This window comes from Elgaria multicarinata, chromosome 21, assembly GCF_023053635.1.
Source record: "Elgaria multicarinata webbii isolate HBS135686 ecotype San Diego chromosome 21, rElgMul1.1.pri, whole genome shotgun sequence".
NCBI lineage: Eukaryota > Metazoa > Chordata > Lepidosauria > Squamata > Anguidae > Elgaria > Elgaria multicarinata.
Genome location: NC_086191.1, coordinates 9,517,728 through 9,535,138, shown reverse-complemented (window position 1 = coordinate 9,535,138; position 17,411 = coordinate 9,517,728). Strand labels below are relative to the sequence as shown.

The 17,411-nt window shown below is 50.4% G+C and overlaps 2 protein-coding genes across 2 annotated transcripts in view; one reads left to right on the top strand and one right to left on the bottom strand.

The window, feature by feature from the left end:
* Window positions 1–17,411, top strand: part of PBXIP1 (PBX homeobox interacting protein 1) — a 167,776-nt gene that overhangs the window by 58,330 nt on the left and 92,035 nt on the right. The window lies entirely within an intron of this gene.
* On the bottom strand, window positions 7,446–17,361 carry LOC134411942 (mothers against decapentaplegic homolog 6-like). The gene is made up of 4 exons (XM_063145665.1): window positions 17,166–17,361; window positions 13,400–13,783; window positions 11,941–12,023; window positions 7,446–9,591 (listed from the first exon to the last, which is right to left on the bottom strand). The coding sequence occupies exons 2-4, from the start codon at window positions 13,777–13,779 to the stop codon at window positions 9,053–9,055; spliced, it is 1,002 nt and encodes a 333-aa protein (XP_063001735.1). The 5' UTR covers window positions 13,780–13,783; window positions 17,166–17,361; the 3' UTR covers window positions 7,446–9,052.

The window sequence follows — 17,411 nt, the reverse complement described above, 5'->3', positions numbered from 1 at the left end:
CGGGTGGGGAAGGCGCACGGTGTTCCTGCTGGCTTCATAGTCACCTGGCCTCACCTTAAGAGACCCTCCCGCCCCACCCTGGGCGCAGCCCTGGCCTACCTCCACCTCCACCCACCCCACTGCCGCCATCTTTGCCTTCCTTCCCGGCTGTCCTCCCTCCCCTCCCAGCCTGACTCAGAAACGGCCACAAGCCCTTTGGATTTAGCTGAGCTGGGCGGAAAGCTTGCAAGAACCCGCTGCCCACTTGCCAAGGCAAACAGGTCCCTCTGCACAGACGTTATCTCACCGCCACAGCAGAGCGCGGAGTGCATAGCAACAGAGAAGGCCAGGCCAGAGGAAGGCAGGATCGAGGCCAGGAAAGGCTGGATTCGTGGAGTCTTGCTTGCCCGCCCCCGTATCGAGAAGGTATCCTTTTAGGATGATGAATGAATCTGGAATAGTTTCACGGAATCATAGAACTGGGGAAAAGGAAGGGATGCGCGCACACACACATATGGGAAAGATCTATTTCTCTGACAGCCATAAGGGGAAAGGCATAGAATACACCCTTCACATGCAGAAAGACTCAGATTCAGGCTGGAAAATCTCCTGCTTGAAACCATAGAGAGCTGTTGCCAGTCAGTGTTGACAGTGCTGGACTAGAGGGATCAAGGGACCTACTCAGGATAAAGCTGTTTTCTCTGTTTCTCCACAAATAATCTTCAATATTTGCCTTTAGCTGCACGCTCTGATACGATGCCAGAGCAGAAGCGAGGGAAACACACATATTTTTTCCATAGTCTTCTGGAGGCCGGATCTCAGCCTGTCTGGGAACTGGTAGCATATATCAATCGCCCGGATTCACACAACTCAAAAATATCTTCACAGTACATGCAAAGGCAACACGGCCCTCCCTGCACAGGGCTTCATTTCCACACAGAAAACTAGCTTTTCTGTACCAAGGGCGTGCTGAACGCCACGAATCCCAAATCCTAGCTGTTTGGTAGCTGATTGATGGACATCCTTTGCACATGCTCAGAGGCCCTGATCAAAACATGGCCTTGAGATCAAAACGTCTGATCAATGTTTTCTTGGGAGATGTGAATACCAAAAGAGGCCCTTTGCGCAAACAGGAATAAGACGTCCATATTACAGGTAAAAAACAGGTAAACAGAAACAGACAAAGCAGCCTTAGGGGCTGTCCTCTTCTCCCCATAAACACCAGCAGCCACCCTCATCCTCTTCCAACGCAGAAAATGTCTGCCTCTGTGTCACCACCAAACCTCTGGCAACCATGAGAAAGATCAGGCTTCTGAGGGGTAGGGGGGGAATCCAGAGTAAATCCCCCTGTGGCTTTGAAACCCACAGCTTGTGGTATATTGCTGATGCAGCTGGGCTGTCCCCACCCCACCCCCACACACAACTGGCCTTCCGTAGTCCCCTTGCCGGCTTTGAAAACGGGCATGCTTGTCATGGTGAAAGCTTTGCGCGTGAAAACACACACACACACACACACACCATGATGTGTGTCACATGGCTTTGCTCCACTCTGTCTCCTGCTTTCCAACTGATTTAAAAGTGAAGGGGATATTTATTTTTGCGCCAGAAACACACACACAGGTGCCTAACTCTGGTTCTGAATAATCGGTGGTTCAACATCTCCCCGTGGCAGGCGTGAAGGTGGCAGGTCAGGCTCACGGCAGGGAGTCGGAGTGTTCATGTGCACGAATTCAGCTGCATGTGCTTTAGAAAGCAGATGGGTCCATTCCCCTCTCAGGGAGTAGATCTGGGGGGGGGGCGCTCACGATTCAGCATTCATGTGCATGTATTAACCAGCATGTGCATCAAGTCAAGATGCATCCGTCTGCCCGGTCAGGAAGGAGATCTGTGGCTGGGGGCTGGTTGGCACCTCCCTTCCCCACATTCACTTTATGTCTGAGATTAGAGGCGAAACGGCACATTGGCTCGGTGCTGTGTGAGTACGGGAACATTGGACCACGAAACAAAAATTAATAAATTGAGGTATCTGGTCCAAGGGGCACTTGGATGACCCGGCCAGGGATATTCTAGGGCCCTGCATTGTTTATTATTATTATTATTATTATTATTATTATTATTATTATTAATTAATTTATTTATTTATATAGCACCATCAATGTACATGGTGCTGTACAGAGTAAAACAGTAAATAGCAAGACTCTGCCGCATAGGCTTACAATCTAATAAAATCATAGTAAAACAATAAGGAGGGGAAGAGAATGCAAACAGGCACAGGGTAGGGTAAAACTAACAGTATAAAGTCTGCACAGCATCAAGTTTAAAAGCTTTAGGAAAAAGAAAAGTTTGCTGCATTGTTTCATAAAATCGAGGACTCTTAGAGTTGGAAGGGTCTTCAGAGGTCATCTAGTCTAACCTCCACTCAAGGCAGGAACCTTGCAACTGCAGCCTCCGCAAGAGATGGTCATCCAGTTCTGCCGGACGATTTCCTGGTTTTGTGATCATCATCACGTGTCTTGCAACACACAGTGCTTTCTCCCAAAGTCAGAAAGTCACTTTTTACTTGTGTGTGTGTGTGTGTGTACATGTGAGTTATTCCCTGACCTCGTCCTCTCCTGGAAACAAGTTGTCCTCATTTCCAACTCTGAAATCTTCTCTTTAATTAGTAGTTTCCTCTTTGCAGCCATAGCAATCGTTAATTGTTTGGGGGGTGTTGTTTTGATTTTTGATTTTCTTCCTGTTGTCTTTGGCACTGTAGTGAAGTTCAGTCACAGTGGAATGGATGCACTGGTGCTGCTGGCAATGTGCTACCTCCAGTCTCAGAGGCAGTCCGCCTGTGTGCACCAGTTGCTGGGGAACATGGGCAGGAGGGTGCTGTTGCATTCATGTTCCTAGTCGACAGCTGGTTGGCCCCTGTGTGAACAGAGTGCTGGACTAGATGGACCCTTGGTCTGATCCAGCAGGGCTCTTCTTACGTTCTTATCTTTTGGGGTCCAAAGCGCTTTTTCGCCTGTGTATATGGATTCCTTGCACACACACACACATACACACAAGCACGCCTCCAGCATTGAAACCCCGCATGGCGATGTGGGGGGGACGGTATGTAGAATCCGCAGTGCCTCTGCTGCTCTTTCAAGTCCCTTCCTCTGGAACGGCCTTCCTCATCGTGGTGCCCTCTTTGGCGTGGTGGACCACAACTCCCATCTTCCCCAGCCAGCTGCTGGCTCTGATGATGGGAGTTGTAGTCTGCCATCTTGGAAGGATGCTGTAGGGGAAGAGGAGGGAACTTGGGACCAAACTTGATGTGACGTTAAATGTGGGGTGTGGGTGTGTAAGTGCGTATAGCTGCCACAGTGACTCCCGAGTGGTGTTATGAATAAACAGGAGCCACATTAGCCGAAATCTGGAGTTTTAGGAGTAGGTGTGTGTGTGTGTGCAGATCTCAAAAGCTACTTCTGCCCCTGCCACCCGTGGATTGTGGCCAGTGGAGCCGCCGCCGCCTCCCATTTATGGCGTGCACTGATTGGAAGGCCTACGCAGTCACGAAAAGCAGAACAAAAGCAAACCTTGTGGCTAAGGGAGCTGGCAGCTGCTCTGTCGGCGCCCGCTTTGGGGGCTCCAACCCTGGGTGGGGAGGAGAAGTTCCTGTGTCAACCACTTCAGAGGGTCGAACAGGGGGGGCGCACAGAAGGGGCATGAAAGGCAGACCACGCGACGGCATAATGAACCACCCCCGGCACTGAAACCAACACTGCCATGTGATTTCTAATTTTAACTCCCACCCCAAGAGGGAAATGGTTACTGTACTGGGGGCAGAGCAAGCACTTCCGTGCTTTATACGTTCGTCTTTTCATTGCCAGCTTCAGGGTTCGGAGGGCCCTTGGGCTCCTCCTCTGGGGGCTCCTCCTCTGGATCCTCCTCTTTCTCATCATCAATGTCGGATTTAGGAACAAGCCCAGAAAGCCGTGGTTTAGGGCCTCGTATTATGAGGGGCCTCTAAACACGTTGGAGATCACTAAGACGTAAGACAACGAAGATGAATGTCGGCTTAAAGTCTGGTGTGACTTACGGCAGAGTTGCTTTAGATAGAGAAAAAGCGTGGCAATGCAGCATTTTGTACTGGAGGCAACAACTAGAGCCAGTTTAACAGAAGTCCAAATCAACTTAGCTTTGAATCGTGCTTTTATACAAATCTTCAGAGAGAGCTAGTACAATTTAACTACTACCATGCTGGGTGGCAGCCTTTCATTACCCTTTCTAATATAATGTAATACAAGCAAGCTGTGGTGACAAGAGTCAGCACAGTTGGGCAGCTGCCGAAGGCCCACACCTCATTAGGGGCCCATTGACAAAAGCCCCCTGGAATTGTTTCTCCTCTTCACGGTTGCGTTCAGCTTCTCCATCTCCGCTCAGTCAACGGTGGTGAGATGAGACGGAGAAGGAGACGCCCCTGCTGACTTGCTCCCCAGCTTTCTGCCTGTCAAGCAAGCAAGTGGGAGCAACGATCAGACCAATTCTGCACATACGACCAATAATTCCAGTTCTGGTCCGCTTGCATTGCTTCCAAGCCTGATTCAAGGTTGGTTTTAGCCTATCAACGCTCCATTTGAATGAACAAATATTAAAAACATCTATGTCTCAGCTGTCAAGTGACTGGGAAATCCGACTGTCGTGACACTCTTCTGCCGCTCCAGTGAGGCCTTAGTCTTCCCGGCCCCTTCTTCAGTCGGCTGCCGCCACGAAAAAACTTCCCCTGTTCCCCCGCCTAGCTGCCACCTACCCATCCACCCACCCATCTTGGGTTTTGTTCTTTTAAATCTTTCGGTTTCTCCGAAGGCTTGATGGGTAACACTGTGGCATGGAGGGTGAGAAGCAGAGGGGGGAGAAAGGAAGCTGTCACTTCCCCCATGTGGCAGTCTAGGAACTAGAGAACCAAAAACAACTAATTCACACACACACGCACAGTTCCTTGACGTCCATGAATTTGGCATGTGCCCCATACATGAACGAAGGAGGGGTGTGTGTGCTCATTTCTATATTTAAATCCAGTCTATTTTGGTTCTCAGGGGCGAAGTCCTCGCCAACGGTTTACATATTAAGAGGCCATGGCCACTGGGAAGTTTCTCTATGGTGTGCCAGCCGGCCAGGCAGCTATACCTTCCTCTACAAGACTCCATTCCATACCCCGTCACTCAACAGACACTTAGCGGTTTCTGGCCACTGAACACACCGCATTGGGTTCCCTTTCTGTTTAAGTCCTCCTCCCTCTTTTCTCTGTGTGTGTGTGTGTGTGTGTGTGTGTGTACTTCTGCAAACTTGGGGGCTCTTCCACGCTTATGGCTATTTCCCTTTTGTGCACGGGCGGTGTTGTTGAAGCTAAAAAACCATCGGCACTCACACCTGACGCCTGGAGATAGAGGGAGTTGTTGTAGCTAGGTCGGGCCTATGTATTCAGAGACCAAATGCCGGGTCCCGGAGTCAAACGACAGGGGAAGTTGGCTCGCCTTTATGCTTCACGCTTGTATCTGGGTGGCCACTGTTAGGATGCTGGGTAACGTGCCTCTGCTCTACTTAGCTCTTCTTAGGTTACTAGCCATGGTACTGAGGAATGGAGCCTCTCTATGCAAATGCAGTCTATTAATACCTGATGCTGGGAATGTATGCAGATGGGCCTCCCAAGGGATCATTGGCTGGCTATTGTCAGAAACAGGATGCTTCGAGTGAGGGAAGCCTTTGGTCTTCTTAGCTCCTTAACTTTTCGTTCAACGTCATGCAGTCTTTCTGCATTTCTGTTTGCAGGCAATCCTCTTTCGGTGTTAAGCAATAAATGCCACGGGGCATTCTCCACCCACTCACCCCCTTATGGGCAGGTGATGCTTTGGCCATCGCCGCATCTCCTCTCTTTGTAAAAGCCAAACCTGTTGGGTTTCTGCCTGCCATGCAGCTGCTGCTAAGGGCACGCCCATCTGGTCACAAGAACTGGCATCCAGCCATACAGGGGCATGCAATCTGATGCCCTCTGGGTTGGGGAGACAACTCCCATAATCCCTGGGCATGGGCCATAGTCCGAAAACGCCATGTTGCCTACCGCAAGATATGAATGCAATGCAGTGGGCACCCCCTGCTGGCAGGCCCACAAACTGCACTTTGAGTTGTTGTTTATTCGTTCAGTCGCTTCCGACTCACGAAGGACTGGAGGCGCCACTCTAAAGCCCATCTGCCTTTTACCTGGTACCCAGTCGGCTGACCTCTTATTCTAACCGCCCCCCCCCATTCCCAAATGTGCTGGGTCTGAATGTGGTTGCGAGGAGGGAGAATTCACTTTGCACATGGTTGGAGGTGCTCCTATTACATTTCTCGACATTTCTGCACATGTTCAGCAAATTTATGGCATACGTTCATTCATTGGAAAGTTATCCCCTGCCTTCCAGCTTTCAAAATGCTCAAGGCAGCTATAAACCAATTTAACAATAAAAATAACAATCCATCTCTGTCCATGCTGAAAGGCACTCTAATGATGTCTTTGCACATGCTCAGAGGCAATCTTATTATTTCTTTTCACATGCTCAGAAGCATTGAACAAACCTGCCTGTTAGATGCACAAAGAATTGTTTATTGTCGGGTGCAATTTGACTCTAAATAGTTGCTTGGCTGCAGTTATAAACCCTGAAATCAATACACCTGCCAAAGCTTGAACTTCCATATATATGTGGGTCTATGTGTCTGTCTGTGGGAGAGACATTTGGTCTGCGTTGATAACATCGCCATTTTGATGAGTTTTTTTTCTCAAAGTAAGCACGACCAGCTTTTGCTTTTTAGCGATTTAATATCGAATATATCCAAAAGCAGTCCTTTCAATCTTGCTGTGAATTACGTCCCCCGCCCTCCAGCTCTGACAACTGGTTATCTTCCCCCCTCCTCATTGTGACCAAACTTTGGATTTGGCCATTGTTCCCTTTCTCCCAGCATGCTTTGGGGCAACCTGGGATCTTTCGCATGGTGCACCCTCTAACCTAATCCTCCTGCAACAACCTTCCTGAACGGGAAAGTGCTCCGACTGTGTCCTGTACCGGCAACATCTTTTTGCCCTTTTTTCTTTTTCCTTTAAAAATCGACATGAGGAGAATTATCTGCAGCTCAGAAATGAGCTTGCTGCATTGTGATGTTGAGGTTTGAGGGGCAATCAGATATGGCGGAAAGCCATGGCATGCTGGGGCAACACCAGATATGCCACCGCTGAGAAAGATATGCCAGTGGTACACCTCAGGTATCCATCAGAGAAACACTCCGTTGCTCCAGCTGCACACACCCGCGTAATTGGCATATAAGAATTATAAATTTTAGATGTAGCATAATGTCCTGTCCCCTTCTGCCTCCTTTAACTGTTCCCCTCTTCCTTGCTTTCGTCTGCTCCTTCTTCCTCTGTACATATGGTACAGCCCTCGACACGTTTAACTCCTTACATGTGGTATAGCCTTCCCCACATCTTGCTCCTTATATATGGTACAGCCCTCCCCACGTCTAACTCCTTACATATGGTATAGCCTTCCCCACATCTTGCTCCTTATAGTACAGCTCTCACCACATCTAACTCCTTACATATGATATAGCCTTCTCCACATCTTGCTCCTTATATATAGTACAACTCTCACCACATCTAACTCCTTACATATGGTATAGCCTTCCCCACATCTTGCTCCTTATATATAGTACAACTCTCACCACATCTAACTCCTTACATATGGTATAGCCTTCCCCACATCTTGCTCCTTATATATAGTACAGCTCTCACCACATTTAACTCCTTACATATGGTATAGCCTTCCCCACATCTTGCTCCTTATATATAGTACAGCCCTCCCCACGTCTAACTCCTTACATATGGTATAGCCTTCCCCACATCTTGCTCCTTATAGTACAGCTCTCACCACATCTAACTCCTTACATATGGTATAGCCTTCCCCACATCTTGCTCCTTATATATGGTATAGCTCTCCCCACATCTAACTCCTTACATATGGTATAGCCTTCCCCACATCTTGCTCCTTATATATGGTATAGCTCTCCCCACGTCTAGGTCCTTATAAATGGTACAGCCATCCTCACATTTCTCTCCTGCAAACCCTTTCCCAGCTTCATCTCCACAAACACCTCTCCCTGCTGTCCAGTCCCGTTTCTTGAATGCATTGTTTCTTTCCTGGGCAAGGACTGGGTTACAGTAATGCTCCGTACAGAGCCTAGCACACTACAAATAAATGTTAAATTCTAATAGCAAAAGAGAAAGCACGGGAGTGGGAACTTGCTTAAACATTATAGATCCTAAGACTGGCATCCAAGCAACATCTCCTTAGCTATCTTTTCAACTTTAGCTCTCGGACTCCCCTTGCAGTCCTTTAAAAAATATATTTTTTCCTGTGCCCTACATTGGAGCAGGCAGAAAGAAGATCAGGATGCAAATATTTTCTCCTTCCCTCCCCTAAAAAGTTGAGAGAGTGAGAGAGAAAGAGAGACCGCTTGAGGTGGCAGTAACGGCCTTTTCTGAAAGCCGCAGCTGCGTTTACACTACAAGCTGACCGAACCCGGTTTGAAACCAGCTTGGCTTTGTAAAGAACATCCGTGGGAATTGTCGTTTTGTGGACAGGATGCTCTGAGAGCACTTTGGCAGCAAAACTACAATCGCTCCCCGCTCGCCGGAGACCTCAAGTGGAAGGCTGTTGAGAGTTAAACCAGGCTTGGGGATAGAAACCGGTTTACATCTGCAGCACAGGCCTTCTAGATGGAGAAAACCGGACTGGGCTTCACCTGAGCTCATTGGACCCTGCATTCGTTCTGACTCAAGACTACCACTAAGTTACTAACTGGCTGGCTTGCTCCTATGCTAACTTCTCAACCTGTATATGTATAAAGAAACCGATAATTCGGAAAAGCCACCGGAACCTTCTAGGACTCTCTCTTTCCACCAAAGGAAGCTGGAGGAAGTATAAATATAAATATATTTCCCCAGCTCCCCAGGGCTGAGAGAGGGAGGGCATTCAAGAAACCCCTTTTCCTGGCTTCCCGGAACCCCGACTTTCCTTCATCTAGGCATGTTTAGCAGCACTTCCATCCAACAGGGACAAGAGGTGATGAACCGACGGGAGTAACATGGCCCCCAGCCTTTGGTGAAACTGATCCGGATAGTGTGGGAGTCGTAGGGGCCGTCGCCAAAGCCCTGGTTCCCGACCGCCAGGTTGCCGGCCCGTTCGTAATCAAACACCTTGATGGAGTATCCAGGAAGGATCTTCTGAACCGCCGGGCCGAGGCTGCCTGGATGCCCCAGGGTGGGCGAGCAGACAAAGATGGGGTGGTCGCTGCGGTTGTAGGCCCAAACACCGCTCGCCTCACGGCTAAGCAGCAGCCCCTGCCCGAACTTGGTCTGGGCCCGCTGGACCGCCTGGCTGCGGTTCCTCGAGGTGAGCTGAGCCACGCAGAACCCGCTGCCCGCTGGCAGGTCGGAGAAGACGTTCACGTACTCGTCGTGGACGGGGTAGAGGCGGCCCACCCTCAAGCGGTACTCCCAGTAGGCCAGTTTGCACCAGTAGCCATCTTTGAGGGACTGCTGGGAGAGGCTTGTGTCTGCAGGATGGAAAGAAGTAACATGTGAATTCGTTGCCAGAAGATATAGTGACAGCCACCAATTTGGACGGCTTTAAAAGGGGATTGGACAAATTCATGCTGCCTCCAGTATTGAAGGCAACATGCCTATATACACCAGTTGCTGGGGAACATGGGTGGGAGGGTGCTGTTGCACTCCTGCTCTTGTGGGTTCCCCGTGGGCAGCTGGTGTTTGGCCACTGTGTGAATGCTGGACTAGATGGATCCTAGATCTGACCCAGCAGGGTTCTTCTGTTCTGATGTGCCCAGTTCGAACCCTGGCATCTCCAGGCAAGGCCAGAAAAAGTCTGTCCTGAAGCCCTGGAGAGCCGCTGCTGCCAGTCAGTGTTGACAATACTGGGCTAGAGGGACCAAGGTCTGACTCGTATGTTCCTAAGCGCCAGCGCTGCTAGCAAATCATGGTCTAAAATAAGGACGTTGGTTTCGTACCAGGAACAGACTCCAGAAAATAGGGGCTGTCCCGCCTGGTCAAGAAAGAGAGTAGGAATCTATAGGCTCAAACAAAGACCTCCGGGGACAATGGGAAATCCCACAGGGCCCAGCTCCGAGCCATGCGGCAGCGCTGTGGACCCGCACGTAGGCCCGCGCCTGTGCGCTGGGGCCATGTCTTCGGCCGGGACAGAGGAAAAGGCAACCCAGGCGCCGAGCTGGCTCGGATGTGGCGGCGTGGCCAGGCGCCAGGATCCGGCGCCGCTTTGTACGTCAAGCACATTGTCTGTGTCTCTGCAGGCTGTGCTTCCTCCAGGCAGGCGGGAACCAGAAATAACAGGAGCCGCCGCCTGCCCTCGCATTCCTCCCTCCCCTCTCTCCCCCCCCCCCCCGCCAATGCATTTTCTGTAAAGGATTCAGGAAGACGTTCAGCCCTGCCCCTCCCTGCAGCCTTTCCTTCTCCTGTGAAGCGGGGTGGGGGCAGTTCCACCAGAGGACACATCCACCGCGCTCAGCATCAGAAAACACTCCAACTCTCTCTAGGCTTTTCTGCTCACTCTTTGCAGAGTTTTGCCAGAGGCGGCCGGCTCTGCCGTTGCGCGAAGGGCGAGGTGGCAGATTTGGGCCATGGTTAAGAATGGCGGAGGCAGATGGAGGGACATGGAAGAGCAGGCAGTGGCAGACCTAGGTCATTTTAAGAACAGAAGAAGAGCCCTGCTGGATCTGACCAAAGGTCCATCTGGTCCAGCGTTCTGTAAATTCACGTAGGGCACAAGCGTGACAGCATCCTCCCGCCCATGTTCCTCAGCTACTAGACATACTCTTCAGATACTGGAGGTAGCATAGAACCATCAGGGTTTAGTACCCGTTGGTAGCCGCCTCCTCCAGGAATCTGTCCAACCCCCTTTTAAAGCCATGCAAATTGATGGCCATCACTACATTTTGTGGAAGTGAGTTGCATAGTTTAACTACACGCTGTGTGATGACGAAGTCCTGGATCTCCCGTCCATACGCTTTGGGGGATGAACCCTGAGTTCTAGTATTTTGAGAGAAGGAGAAAAGTGTTTCTCCTGTCCACCTTCTCCTTACCATTAGCCATGCTGCCTGGGAGTTGGAGTCCAAAATATCTGGAAAGCCAGAGGTTGCCTCACCTTCCCCTAAAGGAATCCTAGGAACTCCACCCTCTCTACCTAAAGAATCCTAGATCTCTACTAGTACAGATCTCTTCAACCCACAATCCTTTCCTTAGGAGAACGGTGAGGGAAATTTGCACGAATTGCTCAGAAATTTGCACGAATTGCTCAGAAGATTGCACGAATTGCTCAGAAATTTGCACGAATTGCTCAGAAATTTGCACAAATTGCTCAGAAATTTGCACAAATTGCTCAGAGATTTGCACAAATTGCTCAGAGATTTGCACAAAAATTGCAGGACTTGCAGGGGTGGGGGTGGTGGAGAAAATGCCCAGACAATTCCTGAACTGGCTCAACTTGCAACAGACTGAGTTGGGCACGACAGTGGGAACCGGAACGAAATTCATGGGGGCGAACCTAGGAAAACTCATCGAATTCCACCCCACAAATGGATTTCTTTCTCCAGCATGCCCCCCAAAAGAGGTGTTGGCCCCAATACAGCACCACAAACATGGTTGGATCCACAAGGATGTAAAGCCAGAATTTTAAGAGCTAAGCACTCAAACCCTTCTACCTGGATGGACAAATCAGTTGATTTCACATTGATTTTTTTTTTAAAAAAATAAGAATCCCAAGTTCTTTCCCTCCAGTATTTGAAGAAGTCTGCAAATTTTAGCGAGTTGTTCTCAAATGGTGACCCAAACACATGCCTGCTTTTTCCAAACCACAAAAATCGTTCCTTCCTCACCTTGCCATACTTTACGATTGTTGTCCAAGGTGTTGGAGCACTTGGTGAAAGGAGAGCTCTTGCGATAGGGGGGCGGGGGGGGTCTCTGTAAAAATAACAACCAAGAAAAAAAGACAGGGGCATGAGCACACAGGGGCATGGGCACACACGAACACACACACACAGAGAGAGAGAGAGAGAGAGAGAGAGAGAGAGAGAGAGAGAGGCCTTAGCTAGACCTAAGGTTTATCCCGGGGTCATCCCTGTTCATGTAAATGACACACAGGGGATCCCGGGAGCAGGCAGGGACGCCGCCGTGACGATCCCGGGATAAACCTTAGGTCTAGCTAAGGCCAGAGAGAGAGAGAGAGTCAAATCTGATCACCTAAATTTGATTTACACCAATGGACAGAGGTCTTTTTCTACTGATCAGTTAAGAGACAGGATTGTGTAGCTACAGCTGAAAGCATAACCAGCGTTGATTGCAAGCTCAGAGGGGCAGAGACTTGTTCTTGTCATAGAATCATAGAATAGCAGAGTTGGAATGGGCCTACAAGGCCATCGAGTCCAACCCCCTGCTCAATGCAGGAATCCACCCTAAAGCATCCCTGACAGATGGCTGTCCAGCTGCCTCTTGAAGGCCTCTAGTGCGGGAGAGCCCACAACCTCCCTAGGTCACTGGTTCCATTGCCATACTGCTCTAACAGTCAGGAAGTTTTTCCTGATGTCCAGCTGGAATCTGGCTTCCTGTCACTTGAGTCCGTTATTCCGTGTCCTGCACTTTGAGAGGATCAAGAAGAGATCCTGGCCCTCCTCTGTGTGACAGCCTTTTAAGTATCTGAAGAGTGCTCTCATGTCTCCCCTCAATCTTCTCTTCTCCAGGCTAAACATGCCCAGTTGTTTCAGTCTCTCTTCATAGGGCTTTGTTTCCAGACCCCTGATCATCCTGGTTGCCCTCCTCTGTCCTTATGCATTAAAGCATTGTGCATATTTGGCCAGGTGGGGAGGGAGGATCACTTAAAAGAACTGAAGCTGCAATGAGCCATCCATTAGGGCAATCAGTTAAAAAAAACAAATCGACCCTGGATTGGCTTACGAAAACTGCAGAAGGCAAACTAAAAGAGGCATGCTCCATTTTGGCAGCACAGAATGCTTCTTCTGGGGTGGGGCATGAATCAGTTACAGTGGGAGCGGGTGGCTCCTGTGTCAGTGGGGTGGCGAATCCTCTCTGGGTTTCAGTCAAAACCAGTCAGGAGTCAAAACAAGCTTTCCAAAGTGCTGAACCCTGCCAAGCACCAAGCACCTTGGAGAGCTCCAGAGATAGGGGGTGTGGCCACAGAAAGAGGGCAGGGAAAGGGGGCGTGGCTACAGAAAGAGGGTGTGGTCATTTGGGGAGCCCTGGGGAGCCAGAGTATTAGCCTAGGTGGGTCAGAGTTCCACCTCTCATGGGTAGGCCTCCATCCTCCTCCTCCAGCCATACTCACCGGGCACGCTGAGCCGGCTAAGGTGATGCGGGTTGCAGCAGTGGACGGTGCCCTCGGCCCCGGTGCTCGTGCAGCAGCTCAGGCGTTTGAGTTCGTGCGGGTGGCGCAGGTCGGGCCAGCGGTAGAGGCGGCACAGGAGGAGCGAGGCCGGGAGGCCAGGCTTGGCCCCCCGTGACTCTACCCAGACGCAGCCGGACTCGCCGGCCCCCCGGCTCTCCACCGCCTGCAGCAGCAGCTCCAGCTCCTTGTCCTTCAGCTTCTTGAAGAGGGCATGAGCGGCTGGTTTGAGGGCCCCGTGGCTGTCGTCCAGGCCGACCGCGACGCTGCGATGCCTCCAGAGCCGTTGTATCAAGCTGGCTCTCCGCGACCGGAACATTAGGCTTGAATGAACAATGGCAACCAGGTCAGCCACTATCCCTTCCATTCTGATTGTTCAGAGATCTACGTGAGCCTTACGACAACCCTGCAAGGCTGGTGGGCCCCAGTTTGCAGGTGCTGGCGGTGAGGTCTGAAAACCTCCAGTCTTTTCAACCCCCTGTAAAGCTATAAAGCTTACTGTTGTGTGTGTGCCTCTCAGCTTGGGGGGGTGTCTATGCGGATTTGTTATATCGCCTACTTCCAGGCTGGACTACTGTAATACACTCTGCCTGGGGCTGCCCTTGGAGACTGACCAGAAACTCCAATCAGTTCCAATCGTGGCGGCCTGCTTTTTAACAAGAGTGGGCTCCTGAGAGGACAGCGCTCAGGTTGCCAGGTCCCCGGGGGAGGGGTTTGATGTAAACTGCAGGGTTTTAGCCTCCGCCTGCTCCTTCTCCAAGGGAAAGAGCAAAAACACAGGGAAACAGAGGCCAGAATCGAAAGGGCGAGATTATTTCCTCATTGGCTTGAGGGCTTGTGCTATTAGCTCTGCCCACAGGGCCATCAGTCCCCCATTTCTTAAGTCCTTGTGCATAGCTGGGGTCTGCCAGATGTAAACTGGCCATGTGTTCTGCTTTGCAGAGGGCAGTCCTCGACTTGAAGCCCTGTCCCTTCCATGTCTGTTTTAAAGTTTAAAAGAAAGGGGGGGAAAGCCTGGGAGAGCAGAGCAGGGGAACTGAAGTTGCTCATCCACAGGTAGCTGCACCTGGACAGCAGACATGCAGTTCACCTGGTCACCATCTTCTCCACTAGCTTGAGATGCACTGCCTTTCTCTTGAAATTATAGTAGTTTATTTATTTATTTATTACACTTATATGCCGCCCCCATAGCCAAAGCTCTTTGGGCGGTTTACAGAAATTCTAAACTTGAGATTAAAACGAGTATACAAAATTTAAAATTCTAAAACACAGAACATACACACATAAAGCATTAAAAAAACATTAAAAAACTAAACGTGTGTGATTAATATGTGCTGCCATATGCCTGGGCAAAGAGGAAAGTCTTAACCTGGCGCTGGAAAGATAGCAGCGTTGGCGCCAGGCGAGCCTCGTCAGGGATATCGTTCCATAGTCTGGGTGCCACCACCGAAAAGGCCCTGTCCCTCATTGCCACACTCCGAGCCTCTCTCGGAGTAGGCACCCAGAGGAGGACCTTAGATGTTGAACGTAATGACTGGGTATATTCACGTAGGGAGAGGCATTCCATCAGGTATTGTGGTCCCAAGCCGTGTAAGGCTTTATAGGTCAACACCAGCACCTTGAATTGGGCTCGGAAACGTACAGGCAGCCAGTGCAAGCGGACCAGAGCAGGTGTTACATGGTTGAACCTTCTGGTTCCCGAAATCAATCTGGCCGCTGCATTTTACATGAGCTGCAGCTTCCGAACCGTCTTCAAAGGCAGCCCCACATTTATTTCTAAAATGTGCACCTATGCATACATAAATTAACATGTGCAAATTTAATGGAGAAACTATGTCCCTGTGTAAGGTGTTTCTCCCACCCAGCCCCGGTCCTCTTTCTCATCCTAGCCTGATCCAAACCCCCCATCAGCAGTGATGTAGCAGAATCAGGGCTCACAAGGACACAGCACTGGCACTTTTTTAAAAGCGTGCTGTCCTCTCCATTGGGCCGATGGGAGTGCACGCAAAACTCAGTCAAACAAACGCATCTGAACAAATCTGGGTAGACTCATACATTTTGTCACACATGGTCTCCCTTCTCCCCGTGCGCACTGATCCACACCACTGGGGCTGGCTGTGGGCACAGCCGATGTGAACCGCTTAGGGGTTTTATTTAGCAGTATGTAAATATCATAAATAGATAAATAAATGTTCAGGGGGTGCCGAAAATTCCCACGGCCCCACCTTCAATCTGTGATGCTCTCTAGCAGCTGGTCACCACACCTAAAAAAAGATATTATAGAGCTAGAAGAAGTGCAAAAAAAAAGGCAACTAAAAGGATGAAGGGGCTGGAGCATCTCCCCTATGAGGGAAGGTTACATCAGCTGGGATTGTTTAGCTTGGAGAAAAGGAGGCTAAGGGGAGACACGACAGAGGTGTACAAAATGATGCCTGGTGTGGAGGATGCGGATAGGGACACATTTTTCTCCTTCTCCCATAATACTCGAACCCCGGATCATCCAATGGAGCTGATTGGTGGGAGATTCAGGACAAATAATGGGAAGTACTTCTTCACACAGCACATAGTAAAGCTATGCTATTCACAACCACCTCCAGTAACTGATGCAGTAAGCCTGTGTGCACCAGTTGCTGGGGAACATGGGTGGGAGGGTGCTGTTGCACCATGTCTTGCTTTGTTGGTCCTTGGTCGACAGCTGGTTGGCCTCTGTGTGAACAGAGTTCTGGACTAGATGGACCCTCTGTCTGATCTAGCATGGCATTTCTTATGTTCTTTGGTGCTGTCTAGAAAAATGGCATAAACAAATGATGGGAGAGGCACTTTCTGTGTCTTTGCTCCTTTCCTTATGTGTCTTAAGGGTTGGCAAAGGGAAAGCACTCTGTACATTCTCAAGGGCACTAGCTCTCTTCAAATATCAGAGGGGCTGTCATGCAGAAGATGGAGCAGACGTGTTTTCTTTTGTCTAGAGGGCAGAACTAGAACCAAAGGGAAATTGCAGGAAAGCCGATTTCAGCAGAAACCTGCAAGTGGTAGAAGCTGTTTGGGAAAGGAACAGAATGGCTCAGGAGTTGGTGGGCTCTCCTTTGCTGAAGGTATTTCTGCACAGACCGGACAGCCACCTGTCAGAGCTGTGGTAGCTGCAGCCCGCTTTGTAGAACCTCCACGGAGCTTTGGGTTGGACTAGATGACCTCAGAGGACCCTTCTATCTTCTATGACTGTGTCTCGACTCTATGGCAAAACTCAACCAGGCACCCTGAAGGAAAAACCTGGTTCTCACTCTGCCGGTATCTGTGATCAGTGCACGAGTCAAGCAAACACATGCACGGGACATGCACAGCCTTGTACTCCCACCGAAATCTACATCAATGGGAATGCATGTGCAAAACCCTGCCAAGGCCAATGTGCTTGCACAGGACTCCACACCGGCCCTTTCTGAAGCCACCCTCAGTGCACACCACAGGCACATCGTCGGTGTGCTGTCGTCGCACACATGCACCCGAGAGTCACAAGGGCACTGCAGGCATGCTGGCAGATGTTAGCCCTGACACTGCATAGCATCAAACGTAGCCACACGCACTGATATGCATGCCCCGACCTGCGCGGGTCATGTGCCCGATGCGCCCCCCTCCCAATATTTGGGCAAAGATGTCCTGTTTCAGCAAGTCAGGGATAGCAGCCGAAGGCAAAGCAGAGGAATCACTCACTGTGCAGGCGACGAGTGGCTGAACACGCCAGTGGGTCCGGACCCGCCAGGAGACCAGGACGGCTCAAGCGCCAGACTTCCTGACGAGGTCTTTTCTTGCTGGCTTATTCCCTCCCCATCCTTCCCTTTCCCCGGCCCAACCTCTCTGTGTGGGAGTCAGTGCTGGGGGAGGAAACCGGGAGGGGGAAGAGGCTGGAAGAACCTGGGCAAGTCAGGGCTGACTGTTTTCAAGGCGCCCCTTTATAAA

What these genes read in the sequence shown, in the direction of transcription:
- LOC134411942 (XM_063145665.1), bottom strand. Translation starts at nt 13,779, where the DNA reads ATGTTCCGGTCGCGGAGAGCCAGCTTGATACAACGGCTCTGGAGGCAT. An exon ending in CGGCTCAGCGTGCCCGGTGA is followed by an intron (nt 12,024 to 13,399) that starts GTATGGCTGGAG and finishes ATTTTTACAGAG; the next exon opens with ACCCCCCCCGCCCCCCTATC. An exon ending in CAATCGTAAAGTATGGCAAG is followed by an intron (nt 9,592 to 11,940) that starts GTGAGGAAGGAA and finishes TCCATCCTGCAG; the next exon opens with ACACAAGCCTCTCCCAGCAG.